At 42.6% G+C, this 22,313-nt stretch overlaps 1 protein-coding gene across 7 annotated transcripts in view; it reads left to right on the top strand.

The window, feature by feature from the left end:
• ITSN1 (intersectin 1) overlaps window positions 1-22,313 on the top strand; it is a 232,559-nt gene that overhangs the window by 66,843 nt on the left and 143,403 nt on the right. For all 7 annotated transcript variants that reach the window (XM_066370290.1, XM_066370286.1, XM_066370291.1 and 4 more), the window contains exons 2-5: window positions 4,213-4,272; window positions 6,471-6,563; window positions 7,569-7,632; window positions 18,852-19,012. In XM_066370290.1, the coding sequence (XP_066226387.1) occupies window positions 4,245-4,272; window positions 6,471-6,563; window positions 7,569-7,632; window positions 18,852-19,012 (346 nt within the window). In that variant the 5' untranslated portion in view covers window positions 4,213-4,244. The remainder of the gene's footprint in view (window positions 1-4,212; window positions 4,273-6,470; window positions 6,564-7,568; window positions 7,633-18,851; window positions 19,013-22,313) is intronic.

Raw genomic sequence — 22,313 nt, 5'->3', positions numbered from 1 at the left:
CTAATAGCCATCCTAGCAGGTGAGGTGATCTCTCACTGTGGTTTTACATGGATGATACTCAACCTCTTTTCATGTACCTGTTAGCCATTTGTTTGTCTTATTTGAACTTATCAGGTCTTTTGTTCATTGTTTAATTGTGTTTTTGTTTTTTTGCTATTGAGTTCTCTGAGTTCATTGTAAACTCTTGAATAGCAAGGGTAATGTCAAGTCCTCACTGAAGCTGTCTACATAATTTTGGCATAATATAAACAATTATCTCCGATTCTAGGAGTAGAGCTTTAGCTGTCATGTGATTTCAGTCAATACCACTCATCAAATAATTTTTTAAACATTTGTTTATAAAAATGCTATTTAAAAGTAAAGGGTGTTTTGTTTTTTTGATAGTGGTGGCTTGATGATCTGTGAACAATGAAGTTAAAATTGTTGAATTGAAGGCACTTAAAATGGTTATTCTTCCTGTCCAGCTATATTTAAGTCCAATCTATTAATTAATCTAGATGATGCAAAGAAGAATCTCTAGTAGAGAAGTGAGATGTACAAAATGGTTTTAAAGTCTCCCCCCTGCCCCAGTGGGATGGGAGGAGAGCGAACTTGACAAATTATGACTGGACTGAACTGAACTTTCTGTCTTTCCACTATGTATGTGAGTAGCTGCTGTCTTCTCCTGCCTGTCCTTCCGGCTTCCCTAAAGCTCACTATGAAGATGACTAAAACAAATACAAAATCTCTGAGTTATTAGTTGATTCTGACACTGACATGAAGCCAAGCATTGGTTTTGTGTGAATGCTGCTGAGTGTTGGTTAGAGAAAAGTTTCCCAGATTGTAGGAGTTAACTGAAGATATTATTAACACATTTAAAAAAAATCAGTAAAGGAATGTCTAAATATTGCTCTTGTGTTTTACAGTAAGATTTGTGGCTCTCAGACTATAAAACTTAAACATCTTTTCTACATGTTGAAAAATCTAACTGTACCAACTGGTAAATTACTAAATGCCTATAAAACTAAAGAGATGTCATTTGAATGAGATAAGGACTTAGAAATCAGCCCTTTTAAGATGATCATAAAAGGCTTTAGCCTGACCAGGCGGTGGCGCAGTGGATAGAGTGTCGGACGGGGATGCAGAGGACCCGGGTTCGAGACCCAGAGGTCGCCAGCTTGAGTGCAGGCTCATCTGGTTTGAGGAAAAGCCCACCAGCTTGAACCCAAGGTCGCTGGCTCCAGCAAGGGGTTACTCGGTCTGCTGAAGGCCCGTGGTCAAGGCACGTATGAGAAAGCAATCAATCAATGAACAACTAAGGTGTTGAAACACGCAATGAAAAACTAATGATTGATGATTCTCATCTCTCTCCATTCCTGTCTGTCTGCTGTCTGTCCCTGTCTATCCCTCTCTCTGACTCACTCTCTGTCTCTGTAAAAAAAAAAAAAAAAAAAAGGCTTTAATGAGGAGATAATCACTGACACAAGCCTGTTATTTAATATGTTGGATCAATATAGCATTGTGTTATCCATGGGAATGAAAACTTTCAGAGTGAATGAATAGGACTTTGGAGGGAGGGACTCTGAGCAGTATAAAGGCTTACTTTCAAGTAAGCTCTAAGTATAATTGGTAATCTGATCATACATGAGAAGAATAGGAAAATATTAAATATACTAATGCTTAGATTTGAAAGTAAAAAAACTTTTTTCTGTTATCTCAGCATTTCAAAATTTCATGTTTGAGGAAGTTTATGTTTGAGGAACTTTCCTACTAATCCTAGTTTTCTGAGAGTTTTTTATTACTGAGTGTACATTTTATGTCAGAAGCTTTTTTTTTCACATTTATTGAACCGACCAAATGGGTTTTCTGCTTTGTTCTGGTAATATAGTAAATTACCTTAATTGATTTTCAAATGTTAAACTAACCTTATACTTCTGATGTAAACCCTACTCGTTAATGTTTATTATCCTTTTTATATATTACTGAGATTCAATTTTTAATATTTGTGAAGGATTTTTGTGTTTATATTCTTTAGGGTCTTTATATATATATTTTCTTTTTGTATTGTTACCTTTTCCTTTCCTCACCTGCGCCAGAAGCCAGCAGCTCTATGTGGTGTTCCCTCTCCACCTTCCCTTCCACTTCTTTCTCTCTGGCAAAATTGAACAATTTCAATGAAAATCGCTCCACATACTGATGTTTGGAGGATTCCCAATGAAAAGCTGACAGGGAATACCTGTGGCCATTGTGTGGAGAAGCCTGTCAAACAGCACACCTGCTGCCCTGCCCAGCTTCTGAGCTTTTGTCTAGTGTTAATGGGAAGAGCTTGCCAGGCTCACCAGCTGCGGGAGGAAAGCCTCGGCCCTGAAAGAGAGACTGACTGAGACAGTCGGCCAGCGGACAAGTCAAGGAACCAAGTGATGGCAGAAACAGAGGAAATCTGGAGATCAAAGTGGGGGAAAAAATCAGAAGAGTAAAAGACGTGTTTGTTAAAAAAAAAAAAAGAAGACAGTATTAGGAATAAAGTGTAGAGAACAAGAAAGAGCTTTTAGAAATTTAAAATTTTGTAGTTGGAAAATAATTCCATGGATAGACTGCAAGATGAAATTGGGAAGGATTAGGGCAAGGAGGTGCCATTTTTTTAAATCCAAATTCAGTGTAATTTTAAATATGAAATTATTGGTATTCATTTTTAACTATGTGCATTTACTGTGTTAAGCTCAAATGAGGAAAAATACACAGGAAATGTGGATTTCTTAGTTGGGAAAGAGGACTGGCTTGGCTCCACATTGGGCGATGGGGTTTCCAGTACTGGGTTTGTGTTTGGTGCTCTGGGCAGACATTAGTGTAATGTGCATTGTTTATGGGGCCTCAAGAGCACAGTGTTTTTCACTGTGGAACACAGGCCGTGGAGTTTGCTGCCCCTTCTCAAATCCAGCTTGGTCACCAGGTGTGTGATTTTGCTCTAATTACTTCACTGCCCTGAATCTCTTGTTCCTCATCTGTAATATGGGGATGGTCATTATAGAACCTATCTTACAGGGCTGTGATGATTATGAAAAGAGAGAAGACTGGTTAATATTCTGAGCGCTCATTAAAAAAAGCTGTTGTGGCCCTGGCCGGTTTGCTCAGTGGTAGAGCGTCGGCCTGGCGTGCAGCAGTCCCGGGTTTGATTCCTCGCCAGGACACACAGGAGAAGCGCCCATCTGCTTCTCCACCCCTCCCCCTCTCCTTCCTCTCTGTCTCTCTCTTCCCCTCCCGCAGCCAAGGCTCCACTGGAGCAAAGTTTGCCCGGGCGCTGAGGATGGCTCTGTGGCCTCTGCCTCAGGCGCTAGAATGGCTCTGGTTGCAACAGAGCAACGCCCCAGATGGGTGGAGCATCGCTCCTGGTGGGCGTGCCGGGTGGATCCTGTTCGGGCGCATGTGGGAGTCTGTCTGACTGCCTCCCCGTTTCCAACTTCAGAAAAATACAAAAAAAAAAAAAAAAGCTGTTATAACCACCAGAGTTGTGCAACTGTCACTACAATCCAGTGGACTGGTATATATCAAAGAGAAAGATATATTTTATTTAATTTATTTATTTTTTACAGGGACAGAGAGAGAGTCAGAGAGAGGGATAGACAGGGACAGACAGACAGGAAGAGAGAGAGATGAGAAGCATCAATCATCAGTTTTTCGTTGCAACACCTTAGTTGTTCATTGATTGCTTTCTCAAATGTTCCTTGACCATGGGCCTTCAGCAAACCGAGTAACCCCTTGCTTGAGCCAGCGACCTTGGGTCCAAGCTGGTGAGCTTTTGCTCAGACCAGATGAGCTCGCGCTCAAGCTGGTGACCTCGGGGTCTCGAACCTGGGTCCTCCGTATCCCAGTCCAACGCTCTATTCACTGTACCACCTCCTGGTCAGGCGAGAAAGATATATTTTAAAACAACAAATGCAATATTGCTGATATAGTAGGCCATCCTGGGTTAATGATATCACTCATCAGACTGAAAACTTCTTGTCAGCATTCCTCAGTGCCCATCGACACTAAGAAACTATGAAAAGGATGAATGAATGAATGAATGAATGAATGAATGAATGAACAGGCCCTGTAGTTGTAACTCTCATTTATAGTACTGTACCCTGGCTCTGGTTTCAGTCTTCTGATCATTAAAGACACAGTATGTTAGTGTGTTTATAAGTATATAAGAGTGAAGTTTTCCTAAAGTTAACTGTTGTATTTCAATTACAGACATCAACTAGCAAGGTAAAAGTAACAGAACCATGGCTCAGTTTCCAACGCCTTTTGGTGGTAAGTTTTCAAAGATTTTCCTTTTTTAATGTACTTTAGAACTGTATATGAATAACTTAGCATTGTGGCAGATTTCAAATATACACATCACAGAGTTTCAGTGACTGTCAACTTAGGGCCAGTATTGCTTCATCTGGATTCTTTTGAAACAAATCTCAGGCATCAAATATTTTAGTATGTGTTTCTAAAAGATAAGAGCTCTTCAAAAGACATAATTATATCATTATCATATCTCCAAAGTTTATAATAATTCCTTAATATCAACCTATGAAGTCAATGTTAAAATTTCCCTGATTTAGCCTTTTTTTCTTGTTGTTACGGTTTGTTCAAATCAAGTTCCAAACAGGGTGAACTAACCTCAATGAATGGACTCTGTTTGGATCCTGATGTGTCACTAATGGGTTACTGTGCTGTTTAATGCAGTCATCGAAAAGATAGTAAGAAGGAACAAAACACATCTCTTGGATCACATCTGTAAAAGTCCCTGTGGGATTCTAGTACAGAAGTTGGGAAAGTTTGCAAAACCATTAGTGCTATTTTATCTTGTGTGTTTGTGTTTTTTGTCTTCCTTCTTATTTACTGGGAAGTTTTTTTGTTTTTCCTGGCTTGCTTTTATATATATGTCCAGGGATGAATTCTGACAGGTCAGTGAAAATCTCTTCTAGAATTTGCAAGAGACTGTAAGGCCCGTGACAGAAGAGATCTGATCTTTATCAGTCAGCACTTTGTCCCTGCTGTCTAACACACTGCTCATAAAAATGTTCATAATATGTTATATACATGCTATGGCACATAAATATGTTCAATAAAGATGTTCCCAGTGACTGAGTGAATTGCTGTTGGTGCCTGTCATTGTGATAGCAGACCCTGCAGAGAGCTTAAATGCAGCGTGCTGGCCTTGCTGGCTGGCTCAGTGGTAGAGCATCGGCCCAGCATGTGGAAGTCCCGGGTTCAATTCCCGGCCAGGGCACATAGGAGAGGCACCCATCTGCTTCTCCACGCCTCCCCTTCTCACTTCTCTCTCTCTCTCTCTCTCTCTCTCACATGACTGAGGACATATTAATCTTTTTGCCTTCTCCTTGAGTCTGTGTTTTTACAATTGCTTTCTCTCTCTCTCTCTCTCTCTCTCTCTTCTTTCTCTCTCTCTCTCCTCCTCTCCTCCTGCAGCCATGGCTCAATTGGCCCCAGGCACTGAGGATGACTCCATCGTCTCTGCCTCAGGAGCTAAAAAATGGCTCCCGTTGCAAATGGAGCAAGGGCCCCAAATGGACAAAACATTGCCCTCTAGCAGGCTTGCCTGGTGGATCCTGGTCAGGGCACATGCAGCGTCTGTCTCTGCTTCCCTTCCTCTCACTAATTAAAAATAAATAAATAAATAAAAAGCAGAGTGCATACTTTCTGCTTTTGTAATGGGCATAGTCACACTTTGACACATACATAGTTTGTGTGGTCCCACCTTTTGGGAAAGTGTCTGATCTTTTGAAAACCTTCTGCCTGTGTAATATAGAATTATGTTGGTGGGTTTCTTTGAGGAGGCCAAGACTGACATAAGAGAGATCTTGGTAGTTATGGGACATCTGGTTGATCTCAGAGCTGAAACTGAACAAGAACTTAAATCCCAATCTCTTTGGTTTGCTATTTTTTTTGAACCATCTTAGTGAGGTATAATTTACATGACAAAAAATTCACTAGTTTTAACTACACAACTCAGTGGTTTTTAGTAAATTTGCAGACTTGTGCAATTGTCATTACAATTCATTGTTTATTTTTATCATTTCCCCCAAAGATTTTCATGGAATCACACAGATTACTAATTATGAAGCTGAAGTTCTTCTTTCATAACTTTCACTTGTGGCATTTAAGATGACTGAAAATGCAGGTTTAAGTTAGTCTATTGCTTAAGTAAATAAATGATGATTAACTTACTATATCTTCATATCCTGCTAAATAACTGTGGGATTACTTATAGGATAGTTTTTATAAAAAGGAATTTGTGCCAATTTCTTCAGGGGTGGGGGCTGCTTTACTCTTAATTTTCTAAGTTCATGTGCATACCTTCCAAAGACAAACAGATGCTCATTTATCAGATTGTTTATAACGTAGTGACAGATCTTAGAGCACTACTGAAATAGTTTATGTGAGTTCCTTATTTCTTCTTCCTTGTTCAATAATTCGTTTGTCTTTTCTTTGCATTGTAGGCAGCCTGGATATCTGGGCCATAACTGTAGAGGAGCGAGCAAAGCACGATCAACAGTTCCATAGTTTAAAGCCGATATCTGGATTTATTACTGGTAATTGGAGTCTTGTGTTTTTATATTTTTGCTTCTCAGCAGTGTATATATTTTTTGAGAATCTATTTTGCAAACCTGAGGCGGGCTTACACGTGACTGAGGGCATATTAATCTTTTTGCCTTCTCCTTGAGTTTGTGTTTTTACAGTTGCTTTTCCTATAATGCATTCAAGCCTTATTTGTTGTCTAGCAGAGGTTAGGCCACTTGTTCCTGGCATATCACTGATGGGAATGGGCTGTGGTCCTTGAGCTGAAACACTGGCTTAGTTCTGCTCTTGAACTGGTTTGGGAAACTTAAGTATACATTATTAACAGATTCTGAACTTAAAAAAAAAAAAAAAAAAAAAAAAAAAGGAATTCTCTTATTCCTGTGTTTCTAAAGTTCATTTTGAACTTTGCCTTTTCTATTATCTTTCCTGTTTGATTAACTGTTCCAGAATTGGTTTTTGGAAAAATGACATCTAGATTTCCTGGGGACTTGTTTTTGTCTCATTTATTTAATTTATCAAGTGCCAATCATTGATGTGATTATTTTTAAATCATTGTTACTTATAAATCGTTGTTATTTTAAATCATTGTTACTTATAAGTCACTGTTGTTTATATTCTCCGTAAATATATATTAGAAGTACAGAAAATTTGAAGTGTAGATACTGGGAATGGTAGAGACTTTTTGTGCAGTAGAGGTATGGTCCTCACTTCCTTGAGGACCTGTATGAATGTGCTTTTTCACACATATAGCCATTGCCATCGTAGTTAACAGCAAGTTAATTCAAGTAGACAGTCTGCCTGCAAATAGTACAGCTTTTTGCGATGGTTTCTGTAAAGTTCTAAAGTTAGTGCTGGTAGGTGCATTACAGACCTGCCATTTGGCTTTCATCATGTATTCAGTTCAGTATTTATGGGATTACTGGCTTCGTTCTTATTTTTGCAATTTTATTGTAAGAAGATTTGTGTTGTTGTTCAGCTGTTGTTTTCTTTTGAAACTTTTCTCATTTAATTTACAGGTGATCAAGCTAGAAACTTTTTTTTTCAATCTGGATTAACTCAGCCTGTTTTAGCACAGATATGGTAAGTTGGAACTTCATATTAGCTGAAGGTAAAATAAAATATTCCAGTAATATAATTTCTTAACATATAGGAGGAGACCGTAAATCTCTAGTCTGGAACACTCTGCTACTTCTGACCAGAGAAAGACTTTGAAAAGTGTGTTTCTCATGTAGAAATAAGAAAAAAAAAAGTGGGCATTGGCAAGGTTTCACTGTCAATAAGTTGAATCTTCAGTTGAGAAATCTGCATTTTGCTGTTTTCGCTCTAATTTGTTTTGGCTTCATTCACATCACCCATCCATCCTCTTCTGAATATCCTACATTTCTTGCTTTATTATGTTCTGTATCCTTCATTGAATAAATGGTAAAAAATATATATATTTGAGGGTTAGTAGTGAGATAGTGAAATAACCAGTATTTATTATAGTGTTGTACAGATGAATGGATGACAGATATTGTTGAATTTCTAGATTAACTGTCCCAGGTAAGCACTGAGTCTTTTGAAACCTCAGGAAAGAAGGGAAGAGAGTGGTAAATGTAATTTTGGGTCCCAGGCTCCTGGCTGGGAGCTATGCTGCACAGTGCTGTCAGGGGCCACCTTCCCCGTCAGGGTGGGCTCTGCAGGAATGCTCCATTTCCCGGGGTCTGTGGGGATGCGGAGGCAGCTCGCGGGCATGTAAAAAGCAGTTTCTAGGCACAAGCCTGGGTGTGTATCCGGCCCTGTGGCTTTCTGTCTTTATGATTTGGAATATGTTTTTATCCTCTCCAATCTCAGTTTTCTAACCTAGAAAATGGAAAGACATAGTTTCCTTATAGGGCTAAGAGGATTAGGAGAGAAATTTACATAAAAGACTTAGTGTGGGCCTGACCTGTGGTGGCACAGTGGATAAAGCGTCAACCTGGAAACGCTGAGGTTGCCGGTTCAAAACCCTGGGCTTGCCTGGTCGAGGCACATATGGGAGTTGATGCTTCCTGCTCCTCCCCTCTTCTCTCTCTCTCTCTCTCTCTCTCTCTCTCTCTCTCTCTCTCTCCCTCCCCTCTCTATAGTGAATAAATAAAATCTAAAAAAAAAAAAAAAAAGGGACTTAGTGTGGGGCCTGGCACATAATAGGCCCTCAAAAGGACAACCCAGAACAGGTAGCTTCTGTTGGCACCGGGGACTGGACATTCCACTTAACTAATAAGTTGTCCAACTAATTGCTTGCCCCCTTCAATGATCGACCTTTTTGTTTATAACAGCTGTCGTTGCTCCTTATTGCCTTCTAGCAGAACATAGCCTGAGCTTGAGTGTAAGTATCATCAGTGTGAAATCATTTACTATATCTGAAATAGCCAAACTTTCCTGGGAAACTTACATATATTTGTGCATGAATATATTTCAGTTGAAAATGACAGCACATTCCTGTGCTTTTTTGATGTTGGCTTTATTTTCTTTCTGCTGGTTATTAGCATATTGGCTGTCAGACTGTCTCAGCTAGTGAGCCTCCTAGTTCTAACTTCTTATCTGATTTGAGCTTGCAAAATCAGATAACAGGTTTTTTGGAATTACTTTTAAAATAAAGTAGAAGGCAGAGAGAAAGAGAGAGACAAGCAGACAGACGCACACCACACAGAGAGAGACAGAGGAGAAGAGATAGAGGAGATGAGAAAGGTAAGGCAAGGAGAGAGAAGAGAGAGCGAGAGGAGATGAGAAAGAGGAGGAAAGAGAGACAGACACACACAGAAAAACAGAGGGGAGTGAGAGGAAAGAAGAGGAGAGGAAAAGAGAGGAGAGAATTGGAGAAAAGAGGAGAGAGAGAGAGGAAATGAGAAAGAGAGGGAGAGTGAAAACAAGAGCAGCAACCTGTCAGCTAAGTGCCTAAATTTAATCCAAGAGACTTGGGATGCCTGTTTTGCTTTGTATGTTTATGATTGTGTTTCACACCATCAGTCAAGATCATTCATTAGAACCTCCCTTTCCCAAGCTTAGCTTCCTCCAATTGAATTCTCCTTTCATGCTATTCACAATTTAAGAAGATTCATTCAAGAAACAGGCATATAGCTGTGGCCTGGTAGCTCTAGTTTGTTGTCATCCTGATACACCAAGGTTGCAGGTTCGATCCTCAGTCAGGGCACATATAAGAAATAACCCGAGTGCATGAATAAGTGAAACAACAAATTGATATTTCTCTCCCTCTTTTCCTCTCTCTAAAAATCAATTAAAAAGAAGCAGGCTTATGAGGAATACTTTGCTGCAAGAAAATTTCATTTCACCTGTTTTGGTTCAGCAGGGGAAAGACATTTATCTGATGTCTGCTATGGGTCAGTGGACATTGTAGTTGCTAGGGATATAGCTGTGAACAAAGTAGACAAAGTCCATGCTTTCACGGAAATTGTAGTCTAGTGGAAAGAGATAGTTAATAGTGGTATAAAAATTGTCCTGGTAATAAGTGTAATGGAGAAAAATAAAGTATTATCTAGTGAATTTTACTTTTTTCAATTAAGTTATTTTCCAAACTTTTTAGCTTAGTGTAGCAGTCATTTTTCCAACTTGTTATTTTGATAGGGAAAATTTTTATTAATGATATAGATGAATTGGCAGTCAGAAGTGTTCTTTTTTTTTTTTTTTAACAAAGACAGAGTCAGAGAGAGGGACAGATAGGGACAGACAGACAGGAAGGGAGAGAGATGAGAAGCATCAATTCTTCATTGTGGTTCCTTAGTTGTTCATTGATTGCTTTCTCATATGTGCCTTGACAATGGGCCTTCAGCAGACCGAGTGATCCCTTGCTCGAGCCAGCGACCTTGGGTCCAAGCTGGTGAGCTTTGCTCAAACCAGATGAGCCCGCGCTCAAGCTGGCGACCTCGGGGTCTTGAACCTGGGTCCTCCGCATCCCAGTCCGACGCTCTATCCACTGCACCACCGCCCAGTCAGGCAGAAGTGTTCTTTGTTTTTGTTTTATGTGACATTTTTACGTTAAATTTGTGTTAGCATATTTTTTTATCAAGAATTTTTTTACTTTTCTCAAGAATTGCTGTTGGGGGGTGGGGGGGAACACGCTTTGAAGTATCTTTTTCCAAATGAAATCTTTGAAAGTAATTGTGAGTTTCATGAGCCATGGCGGTCCTGCTAAGAGGATGGACTAGTGTGGTGTGAAGTGTGCAATCTGTCTCTCTGCACTAACTCTGCACTTCTCACCGTGTCGCCATGAGCAGCATTTGACCTCTTTGAATTTAGGGGGGTTTTTGTTTTTGTTTTTTTAAATTTTATTTATTCATTTTTAGAGAGGAGAGAGAGGGGAAGAGAGAGACAGAGAGGGAGAGAGAGAGAGAGACAGAGAGAGAGAAGGGGGAGGAGCTGGAAGCATCAACTCCCATATGTGCCTTGACCAGGCAAGCCCAGGGTTTTGAACCGGCGACCTCAGCATTTCCAGGTCGATGCTTTATCCACTGCACCACCACAGGTCAGGCCAGGTTTTTAAATGTATAAATAATAGCAACTAACCTAATGAAATGGTTTTGCCTTTTATCTCTTATGCTGATCTTGTGTTCTCATGAGCTTTTTTTAGAAGGTCCCAGGAAAGGCCTGTGCCTCTTTAGGTAGACAGAGAAATGCAGTTGAATCTGAGGTTTTCATGTCATTTGGGTGAGAAAATTTTGGATTGAATATTAGACTATTTCTCAGGCCCTTACTTTCTTTGCTCTGGACTTCTGTTCAGATACATCAGTGATGTGGACTGCTGGGGAATATGTATTAGAAACCTGGGTAGTTTTTGATCTGTGTAGTACCTATTTCCAGTTAACTAATTTGTAACTTTTGAGCTGTAACGCACTGATACTTTGGGGTATCCAATCAGATTTCCAATTAAGAGTAAAAAATTGTTAATTTTCAGAGGATGGAGTCAAGTCAGTGAGTGTAATGCCAAAGATGATACACTGTCTTAGAAATTGTCTTACCAGCCTGACAGGCGGTGGTGCAGTGGATAGAGCGTTGGACTGGGATGTGGAAGGACCCAGGTTTGAGACCCCGAGGTCTCTAGCTTGAGCGCGGGCTCATCTGACTTGAGCAAAAAGCTCACTAGCTTGGACCCAACGTTGCTGGCTCGAGCAAGGAGTTACTCAGTCTGCTGAAGGCCCACGGACAAGGCACATATGAGAAAGCAATCAATGAACAACTAAGGTGTCACAACGAAAAACTGATGATTGATGCTTCTCATCTCTCTCCGTTCCTGTCTGTCTATCCCTATCTATCCCTCTCTCTGACTCTCTGTCTCTGTAAAAAAAAAAGAAAGAAAGAAAGAAATTGTCTTACTAATAATAAGGAGCTGAAAGGAGACTGGCAAACATCTTGTATTCTTTTGGCAACTCAGATACTGACTCAGTTATTGCAGCCTGGGCCTGATGTGGATGGAGAAGGAGGCCCTGGGAGTGCAGAAGAGCCTGGAAGGCCCAGGAAAGAGAAAGAGGGCGGACGAGGGCTTTGGAACCAGGAGCTGTAGGGCCACAGACATGGTGATTAAAGGCTGCTAAGGAGAAAAATGTGGGGAGGGATGGGGCCACCTGGAGATGGGCTCTCAGAGGGAAGGGGAGCCAGAGACATGAAGGTAAAAATTAGAATTGCTTGGTGATTGGAGGCGTGGGGCAGATAGCTGTAGAACGTGTAGAACACTCAGGACACCTTGGAGTGGCCTTCAGCCCCCATCAGGATTCATGTGCCAAACTCATGTACTAAAAAAGTCTTGACTGTGTCCCCTCTTCTCTATCCCTCATTCTGGAGTCTTCATCTCACTCAGTTCATGGCACTGAGCATCTGTCCTGCCGCTGGGAGCCCTGCCGAATCCTCTCTTTTCCTTACCCTCCATGTCCAGCTCACCACCACACACCTTTGACTCTATTTTCAGACTTTATTCCCAGTCTGGCCTCTTCTTCCTGCCTTCACTGCTGCTGTCACAGTCCGTCACTTTTCCCGGGCCCACTGCTGAGGGTCCTAACTGCAGGCTCTGCCACTCTTGCCTCTTTAGATTCCAGTCTCCAGATGGCATCTACACAGTCTTCTCTTTATTTTTGTTTTTAAATTTTTATTTATTGATTTTAGAGGAGAGAGAGAAGGGGTGTGTGGAGTGGAAAGCATCAACTCATAGTACTTGCTTCTCTTATATGACTTGATCTGGCAAGCCCAGGATTTTGAACTGGAGACCCCAGCATTGCATGTCAACCTGTTATCCACTGTGCCCCACAGCCTTTTAAAAAGTAAATCCATTTAAAATTCTTCGTTGGCAAGAAAACCCAATGTCGTTGCCAAGGTCACAAGTCCCAATGCAATCTGGTTCTGGCTTGCTTTCCTCTTTTTATTTTCTTTTTTAAAGCGTTTATTTTCTGAGATTTTATCAAGAGAGGAAGGATGAAAGAGAGAGGAACATCAATCTCTTCCTGTATGTACCCTGACCAGGGATGGAACTGGCAATCTCTGAGCTTTGCACATATGCTCTGACCAATCAAGCTATTTGGCCAGGGCATGTATAGGTCATATTTAGTATTTCCTCTTATTTTTTTTTTTTAAAGTTAGCAGAGGGCTTATAGGGAGACAAACTTCCATATGCACGCCAACCAGGATCCACTTAGCAACTCCTATCTTGGGCCGATGCTCAAGTCAACTGAGCTATCCTCCATGCCTGGGCCCAATGCTTGGACCAACCAAACGACTGCCTATGGGAGGAGAAGAAAGAGAGAAGGGGGCTAGAAGTAGATGGTTGCTTCTCATGTGTGCCTTGACCAGGGATCAAACCCAGGACATTGCCTGACCAGGCGGTGGTACAGTGGATAGAACGTCAGATTGGGATGTGGAGGACCCAGGTTCGAGACCTCGAGGTTGCCAGCTTGAGCCCGAGGTCGCTGGCTCGAGCAAGGGGTCACTCGGTCTGCTGTAGACCCCCAGTCAAGGCACATATGAGAAAGCAATTAATGAACAACTAAGGAGCTGCAATGAAGAATTGATATTTCTCATCTCTCTCCCTTCCTGTCTCTCTGTCTGTCCCTCTCTCTGACTTTCTCTGTCTCTGCCAAAAACCAAAAACCCAGGACATCGGTACGCTGGACTGAGGCTTTGTCCACTGAGCCAACTAACCAGGGCCCTTTCCTCTTCATTTAGTCCTGCTTTTCTATCTGGCTGGTTATTTTATTTTTTAAGTATGTATGTTGATATTGATCAATGGGAACTTTTTTTATTTTTTTTTCCCTGAAAACCATTTGAAATAGCTGAATAACTTTTTACAAATATTTCACAAAAGAAGGAAAGCTCACTAATTTATTTAACTTCCCTTTATAATACCTGACTGATGATAGTACAGAAATAAAGCAACCAGAGATGTCTCAGTTATGAATATAGAGACACAAAAAAACAAAAGAAAACAAAATCTCAACAAATGGAATTTCACAATGTGTGAAAACTCTGACCAACTTGAGTTTATGCCAGGGGTGCAAGGTTGGTTCAGAATCAAGAAATTCTCTCAGCATTATTATGTTAGCAGCTAAGAGGAAAAAGAAAACGTGTGATCAGATCACTGGGTGCTGATTGGGCATTTGATAAAAATATATAAGCAACCATTTCTAATAAATAGGAAAGAGAACTGCTTAAATATGTCAGCATACTTCTAAAAATCACTACCAAATATTATTCTAGACAGTGAAACACCACAGCCATTTCATTTAAACTCACAACTAAGCAGGAATGTTTACACATTTCATACCATGCCTGTTCTTCTGCCTTAGAAGCAATACGACTGATAGAGAAGAGGCATGGTATAAATATTGGAAGAGAAAGTTAACTCTCTTTTATTGATAGTTAGGTGATTTTATATATACCAAACCCAAGAGATTTTAATTTTAAAAAATTAATAAGATTCATGGAAGGTTGGTAAGATAGCTGAATATAGCATGAATGGTTATTAAAAGCAAAATTTTTTTCTGTACTTTGAAATAAGAATCTAAATATGGAAATAGGGGAAATGTTTCATTTAAAATAGTGACAAAAATGATAAAATTTCTGCCTAACCAGGCGGTGGCTCAATGGATAGAGTGTTGGACTCGAACGTGGAGGACCCAGGTTCAAAACCCCAAGGTTGCCAGCTTGAGTATGGGATCACAGACATGACCCCATGGTCGCTGGCTTGAGCCCAAAGGTCGCTGGCTTGAGCACAAGGGTCACTGGCATGAGCAAGGGATCACTTGTTCTGCTGTAGCCCCACCCTCCCCCCCGTTAAGGCACATATGAGAAAGCAATTGATGAACAACTGAGGTGCCACAGTGAAGTATTGATGCTTCTCATCTTTCTCCCTTTCCTGTCTGTCCCTATCTGTCCCTCTCTGATTCTGTCTCTGTCAAACTATAAATAAATAAAATTTCTAATAATACATTTAACAGAAAAGTAATTACATGAGGAAGGTTATATTATTTATCTATCTATCTATCTATCTATCTATCTATCTATCTATCTATTTATTTATTTATTTATAGTGAGAGAGAGAGAGAGGGACAGACAAGCTCCAGACAGAAAGGGAGAGAGATAAGAAGTATCAACTCATACTTGCGGCATGTTAGTTGTTCATCAGTTGCCTTCTCATATGTGCCTTGACCTGGGGGGCTCCAGCTGAGCCAGTGACCCCTTGCTCATGCCAGTGACTTTTGTGCGCAAGCCAGCGACCTTAGGCTTCAAACTGGTGACCTTTGGGCTCAAGCCAGCGACCTTGCACTCAAGCTGGTGAGCCCACACTCCAGCCAGCTACCTCAGGGTTTTAAACCTGGGTCCTCAGCATCCCAGGCTGATGTTCTATCCACTGCACCACCACCTGGTCAGGTGGTTATATAATCTTATTGAAGGAAATGTTAGTAGACCTGAACATACTATATTCTTTGGCAGACAGATGGTCATAAATTTGTAATTTCTCCAAAAATTCATGAATATATATAATATAGTTTCAGCTTGGATCCCAGTAAGGTTGTTTGTAGAATTGATAAATGCAACATTTATAGGGAAAAAGAGACATCTGAGAGTAGCCTAATAAAGTTTTTTTTAAAAGGAGGAAGAAAAAGCCTGGCCAGCTATCAGAATGTACCACAGAGCAAGGGTGGAATTGTTCAATTAGAACAGAGAATCCAACCTGACTGGTGGTGGCGCAGTAGATAGAGCATTAACCTGGGAGGTTGAGGTCACCGGCTTGAACCGGTGAGATCATAGGTTGCTGGCTTGAGCAAGGAATCACTGGTCAAGGCACATATGAGAAGCAATCAATGAACAATTAAAGTGAAGCAGTTACAACTTGATGCTTTTCATTCTCTTTCTCTCGCTTCCTTCCTTAAAAAATACAGAAGTGGTTCTCACTTTATATGAACATTTAATAAACAAAAAAATTTTTTTAGCTTGACGAGAAGAGGATGGATTAGTTAATAAATATTGCTGGGAAGTCTAGGTATTCATTTGGAATAAATAAGGCTGAGCCCTGGGATAACGTACTACACATACATACACAATTACAGTTGGTTTAAAGACTGAAATGTAGCCTGACCAGGCGGTTGCACAGTGGATAGAGCTTGAGATACTGAAGACCCAGGTTTGAAATCCCAAAGTTGCTGGCTTGAGCATCGGCTCATCTTGCTTGAGCACGAGCTCACCAGCTTGAGTGCGGGGTCATTGTTCTTGAGCGTGGCATCATAGACATGACTCCATGGTCGCTGGCTTGAGCCCAAAGATCACTTGTTTGAAGCCCAAGGTCGTTGGCTTGAGCAAGGGGTCATGGGTCAGCTGAAGCCCCTGCCTGGGTCAAGGCACATATGAGAAAGGAATCAATGCACAACTAAAAGGCCACAACTGCAAGTAGATACTTCTCATCTTTCTCCCTCTTCCCTTCCTCTCTCCCTCTCAAAAATCAGTGGAAAAATAAAAAAACTTTCAACAATTGACTAATAAACAGTTCATATATAATATACAATGAGTTCTTATAAACAGACTAGAAAAAGACATGCAATCTATCAAAAAAATTGACAAAGGATGTGAATGAGCAATTCATGTCTGAATCCAAATGACCAAGAAATGTGGAAAGCAGCACTCAAGCTCACTAGTAGTAAGTGGAATTCAGATTCCACTGGGTAGATTGCCGGAGGGGCTCATGGACTGCAGGGGATGGGGTTCTGTCTGAGGCAGAAAGGAGCTTCCTGTAGCTGTGGGCTTTTCTTCCTGGCTATGACCTTTTTTTTTTACTTTCCAAAAGAATAGTGTTGATGTTTACAATTTTTAATATTTTTAGAGATTTTTCATCTGTTTTATATGGCATGATTTTTTTATTGTTTTGTATTTTTTGTCTTTGAGTTAACTCTAGCAAATGCTACTAGTAATAGCATTTTTGTTTGTTTTTAGAAAGCGAGAGATAGAAACAGACAGAAAGGGAGAGAGATTAGAAGTATCAACTCATAGTTGCGGCATCTTAATTGTTCATTGATTGCTTTCTCATATGTGCCTTGACTGGGGGGCTCCAGTCAGTGACCTTGGGCTCAAGCCAGCAACCTTTGGACTCAAGCCAGTGACCATGGGGTCATGTCTATGATCTCATGCTCAAGTTGGCGACCCTGCGCTCAATCCAGTGACCTCAGGGTTCGAATCTGGTGTCCTCAGCGTCCCAGGCCAATGCTCTATCTATTGCGCCACCGCCTGGTCAGGCATACTTTTTAATTATTATATGATTATTTCCTGTGAAACTTAATTTGGGGTGGGAGCACTCCTGGATATAGCTCATTTAAAAGATTGCTAGATGTGGCATTTTAATTGGAGTAACAGTTCTTATTTAATGTTTCAATTTTTTTTTTCTTAAGATTGGTTTAAAAAATAAATTCTCATTCTTTTAGTATCTAGCCTGAAAGAAATGTGAGTGAGCATTTTTCATGCAGAAGAGGTAACATTATGAATACACACACTGGTTATCATCATGTAGTTTCCAGCTGGAGTGCAAACAAACCTTTCCTTATGCTTTTTTACAAAAATATATTTTACATAAAAGCTCATTGCAAGTAACACTTGACCATTTATGTTTTGTTTTTTTTATAATTAAAAAAAATATTAATACTCCTCCGACTTTCGTTCTTGATTAATGAAAACATTCTTGGCAAATGCTTTCGCTCTGGTCCGTCTTGCGCCGGTCCAAGAATTTCACCTCTAGCGGCGCAATACGAATGCCCCTGGCCGTCCCTCTTAATCATGGCCTCAGTTCCCAAAACCAACAAAATAGAACCGCGGTCCTATTCCATTATTCCTAGCTGCAGTATCCAGGCGGCTCTGGCCTGCTTTGAACACTTAATTTTTTCAAAGTAAACACTTCGGCCCGGCGGGGCACTCAGCTAAGAGCATCCAGGGGGCACTGAAAGGCAAGGGGCGGGGGTCGGGAATGGGTAATTTGCGCGCCTGCTGCCTTCCTTGGATGTGGTAGCCGTTTCTCAGGCTCCCTCTCCGGAATCGAACCCTGATTCCCCGTCACCCGTGGTCACCATGGTATGCACAGTGACTACCATCGAAAGTTGATAGGGCAGACGTTCGAATGGGTCTTCGCTGCCACGGGGGCCGTGCGATAGGCCAACCATTTATGTTTGAATACCGTTTTCAAATAGTAAACACATTTGTCAACTCATGTAATTAATTTTCACAGCTTTGAAAGTATAATAGAATTATAGCATAGCATAATATGTCATTTCCCCATGGTGAGGTTTATAGAACCCATGGAATTGGTGGAGTCCACTCATTTACCTCTAGAAATGAGCTTTCTGTTCCTAAGTGCTTTTTTCCTGACACTTTTATTGTGACATAATTCACATAATAAAGTTCAACCTTTGAAAGTATATAATTCCTTAGTTTTTTAGCCTGCCCAGAGTTCTGCAACCATCACCACTATCCAATTTTAGAACATTTTCATCACTCAAAAAAACTCCTATTTGATATCCATGTACATGTCCTGACATTCAGACGTAAAATTACCCCATATATTATATAAGTAAAGAGTAACGCAATAAACAAGTACTGTATGTCTGTATAAAATTTTGTCTGTTTCCACCTTAGTCCCTGTAGCTCGGGGAATAAACTTTGATTTGTATTGCTTTGTTTCTTCTGTTTTGTTCTGCCCAGGATTTAGGGGACTGATTATTTTGTGTCCGTGTGGGTGGGAGTGGGGTGGGGAAAGGTCCTGGTTGTGGTGGTAGTTTTCTAAGCCGGCCGTTGGTCTGCAGGGCCCTCGCCGACATGAATAATGACGGGAGGATGGACCAGGTGGAGTTCTCAATCGCCATGAAGCTCATCAAACTGAAGTTACAAGGCTACCAGCTCCCGTCCGCACTGCCGCCCATCATGAAACAGCAGCCTGTAGCTGTCTCCAGTGCTCCTGTGTTCGGTGAGTGTGGAAAAGAATTGCTTCCCATTCCAGTATATACCCCCTCTCAGTTTCTACCATATCTGAAAAGCAATGGCCTAGGAAGGAAGGTAGTGCTAGAGGAGAAGGATCAAGTTCATGCTCTTATGCTAGGATGAGATAATTGGAACAAAGCAGAGGGGCAGAGCATCAGCATGAGGGGCAGGCTGGAGGGGTGGAGGGGCAGGGCATCATCATGGAGGGGCAGTGTGGAGGGGCAGGGCGTTGGGGAGGAAGGGCAGGGCATCAGTGTGGAGGGGCAGGGCATCAGTGTGGAGGGGCAGGGCGTCGGGGAGGAGGGGCAGGGCGTCGGGGAGGAAGGGCAGGGCATCAGTGTGGAGGGGCAGGGCATCAGTGTGAAGGGGCAGGGCATCAGTGTGAAGGGGCAGGGCATCAGTGTGGAGGGGCAGGGCATCAGTGTGGAGGGGCAGGGCGTCGGGGAGGAGGGGCAGGGCATCAGTGTGGAGGGGCAGGGCATCAGTGTGGAGGGGCAGGGCGTCGGGGAGGAGGGGCAGGGCATCAGTGTGGAGGGGCAGGGCATCAGTGTGGAGGGGCAGGGCGTCGGGGAGGAGGGGCAGGGCATCAGTGTGGAGGGGCAGGGCATCAGTGTGGAGGGGCAGGGCGTCGGGGAGGAGGGGCAGGGCATCAGTGTGGAGGGGCAGGGCATCAGTGTGAAGGGGCAGGGCATCAGTGTGGAGGGGCAGGGCGTCGGGGAGGAGGGGCAGGGCATCAGTGTGGAGGGGCAGGGCATCAGTGTGAAGGGGCAGGGCGTCGGGGAGGAGGGGCAGGGCATCAGTGTGGAGGGGCAGGGCGTCGGGGAGGAGGGGCAGGGCATCAGTGTGGAGGGGCAGGGCATCAGTGTGGAGGGGCAGGGCGTCGGGGAGGAGGGGCAGGGCATCAGTGTGGAGGGGCAGGGCGTCGGGGAGGAGGGGCAGGGCGTCGGGGAGGAAGGGCAGGGCATCAGTGTGGAGGGGCAGGGCATCAGTGTGAAGGGGCAGGGCATCAGTGTGGAGGGGCAGGGCGTCGGGGAGGAGGGGCAGGGCATCAGTGTGGAGGGGCAGGGCATCAGTGTGAAGGGGCAGGGCATCAGTGTGGAGGGGCAGGGCATCAGTGTGAAGGGGCAGGGCATCAGTGTGGAGGGGCAGGGCATCAGTGTGAAGGGGCAGGGCATCAGTGTGGAGGGGCAGGGCATCAGTGTGAAGGGGCAGGGCATCAGTGTGAAGGGGCAGGGCGTCGGGGAGGAGGGGCAAGGCATCAGTGTGGAGGGGCAGGGCGTCGGGGAGGAGGGGCAGGGCATCAGTGTGGAGGGGCAGGGCATTAGTGTGGAGGGGCAGGGCATCAGTGTGGAGGGGCAGGGCGTCGGGGAGGAGGGGCAGGGCGTCGGGGAGGAAGGGCAGGGCATCAGTGTGGAGGGGCAGGGCGTTGGGGAGGAAGGGCAGGACATCAGTGTGGAGGGGCAGGGCGTTGGGGAGGAAGGGGAGACCTGCCGTCACTCTGTGCCTTCTGTCCTTTTCTTGCTCTTACTAGATTCTTGACCCTCACTTGTCCCAGTCTTCCTTTTGGTTTTCTGTTTGGTACATTGTCTTTTTCCCTTGTGTATAAACAACTCCTTTGGATTATGGTATCTCATAATATATTATTTAATTCACAGTATTGAAGCATTTGGCCACATGAAATTCTCTCAGAACAAAATGAAGCATGAAAAAAAATAAACATTGTTATCCTAGTAAAAAACATAATATATTATTTTAGACAGATATTTTTCTTGAAAATCCATCAGTAAATAGTTGACTAAGATCACCAATCATTCTGATTTGTCCTCTGTTCTCACACTAGACTTTTATTATTTAGGTTGATTTAGAGAATACAGTAGTCAGATGTAATATCTGATTTATGGGATAGTTCTCCTGGTATATCTGATGACTGGTGATAACGGGCAGTAGGTTTGGGGGGGCAGTCAGTAGTGATTCAGGTGTCTCTGGTACAGTTAATGATAAGCTAAGCTGAGATAAATAAATGCTGTGGTTTTTACTTAATGGCATTTACTATTAATAAACTAGGCATTACCTTCCTTTGGTGAAGTTTAGCCACAAGACTAGTTTTTACAAAAGGAAAGGTACAGGTTCTGAGTTGGGCAAGCCAGACAGTGATCCAGGAGAAGAAAGGAAAACTCAGTCAATGTGGGCGAAGGCCAGGGACATCAGGAGTAAGTACTGCACTAGGCACCGGGTGGCCAGGGCCCTGTCTACTGTGTGTTCACAGGACCTACCCCTTCATTAGCCAGAATCTCTGAAGGTCCCATAACTACTGTTTGGTCAGAACCCATGTGTTAAAACGGCTTCCCTTTTGGAGCTGCAAGAGGAAACCTCAGTGGAGAAAGGGTCAGAGAACCAGTAGCATCCCGTTTACTCTCTTCAAGCTGGTGTCAGTACTGCTTCCTCCAACATTTAATACGTGCTCTCCTGTTCATTCTGCTGTGGAGTTTCAGCTCTGGAGATGCAATACTGCTGATTTGCTTTCAGGAGGGGGCGGCCTCCGTGCCCCGAGGGCTTCTCAGTCACTTAGGTAACCTGCCTCTGCCTCTGGGCACTCGGGATTTCTGATCTGATATCCTGCCAGCCAATCTGTAGCCCTTCCCCTAGGCTTCTCCACTGCCTTTCACCTCATTCTTATCACACCAACATTCTCAGTAAACTTACTTTCACAAGGATAAATCATGAGGAAATACCAGAACTAAGGCAAGTTAAGAGTACATGGTCTGCAACAAGTTTACCCAAATGAATTCAGAGATCTGGCCTCTCTTAGTATTTTTAGTTCCACGTCTCAGCCCAACCCAGAGTGATTTTTTTTTTCTTTTACATTTCTGGCTACTTAAGAATAAAGTAATTTATTACTATTACTGTTATTTTCTAATAATATTGAACATTATCTGACCAGGCATTTTCTAGCCCTTAACACAGTGAGCCTTCACAGATAGAGGTTTATTTGGTATAACAATGACTTTAAAATTATGCAGAAATGATTAGCCTTGTTATATAAATGAGAGAACTGAGATTCCAAAACATTGAACAAGTTACTTATTTAAGAACATATTTCTACAAAGGGAGGTAGAGCTTGTCCCAGTACAGTTTTCCTGAAGTCTGCCTTCCTTCATTATCACCAAACCATCCGGGTGACGTGGCATCCCTTCTAGGGCCAGTGTACACACTGGGTCTCAGGCCAGCCGTCCTTTTGTTCACTCCCCTGTGTAAAGAGAGGAGAGTGGGCACAGTGATGCTTCACA

The sequence above is a fragment of the Saccopteryx leptura genome, chromosome 2 (genome assembly GCF_036850995.1).
Source record: "Saccopteryx leptura isolate mSacLep1 chromosome 2, mSacLep1_pri_phased_curated, whole genome shotgun sequence".
In the NCBI taxonomy this organism is placed as follows: Eukaryota; Metazoa; Chordata; class Mammalia; order Chiroptera; family Emballonuridae; genus Saccopteryx; species Saccopteryx leptura.
The sequence above is the reverse complement of the archived record's forward strand: the minus strand, read 5'-3'. Positions and strand labels throughout refer to the sequence as shown.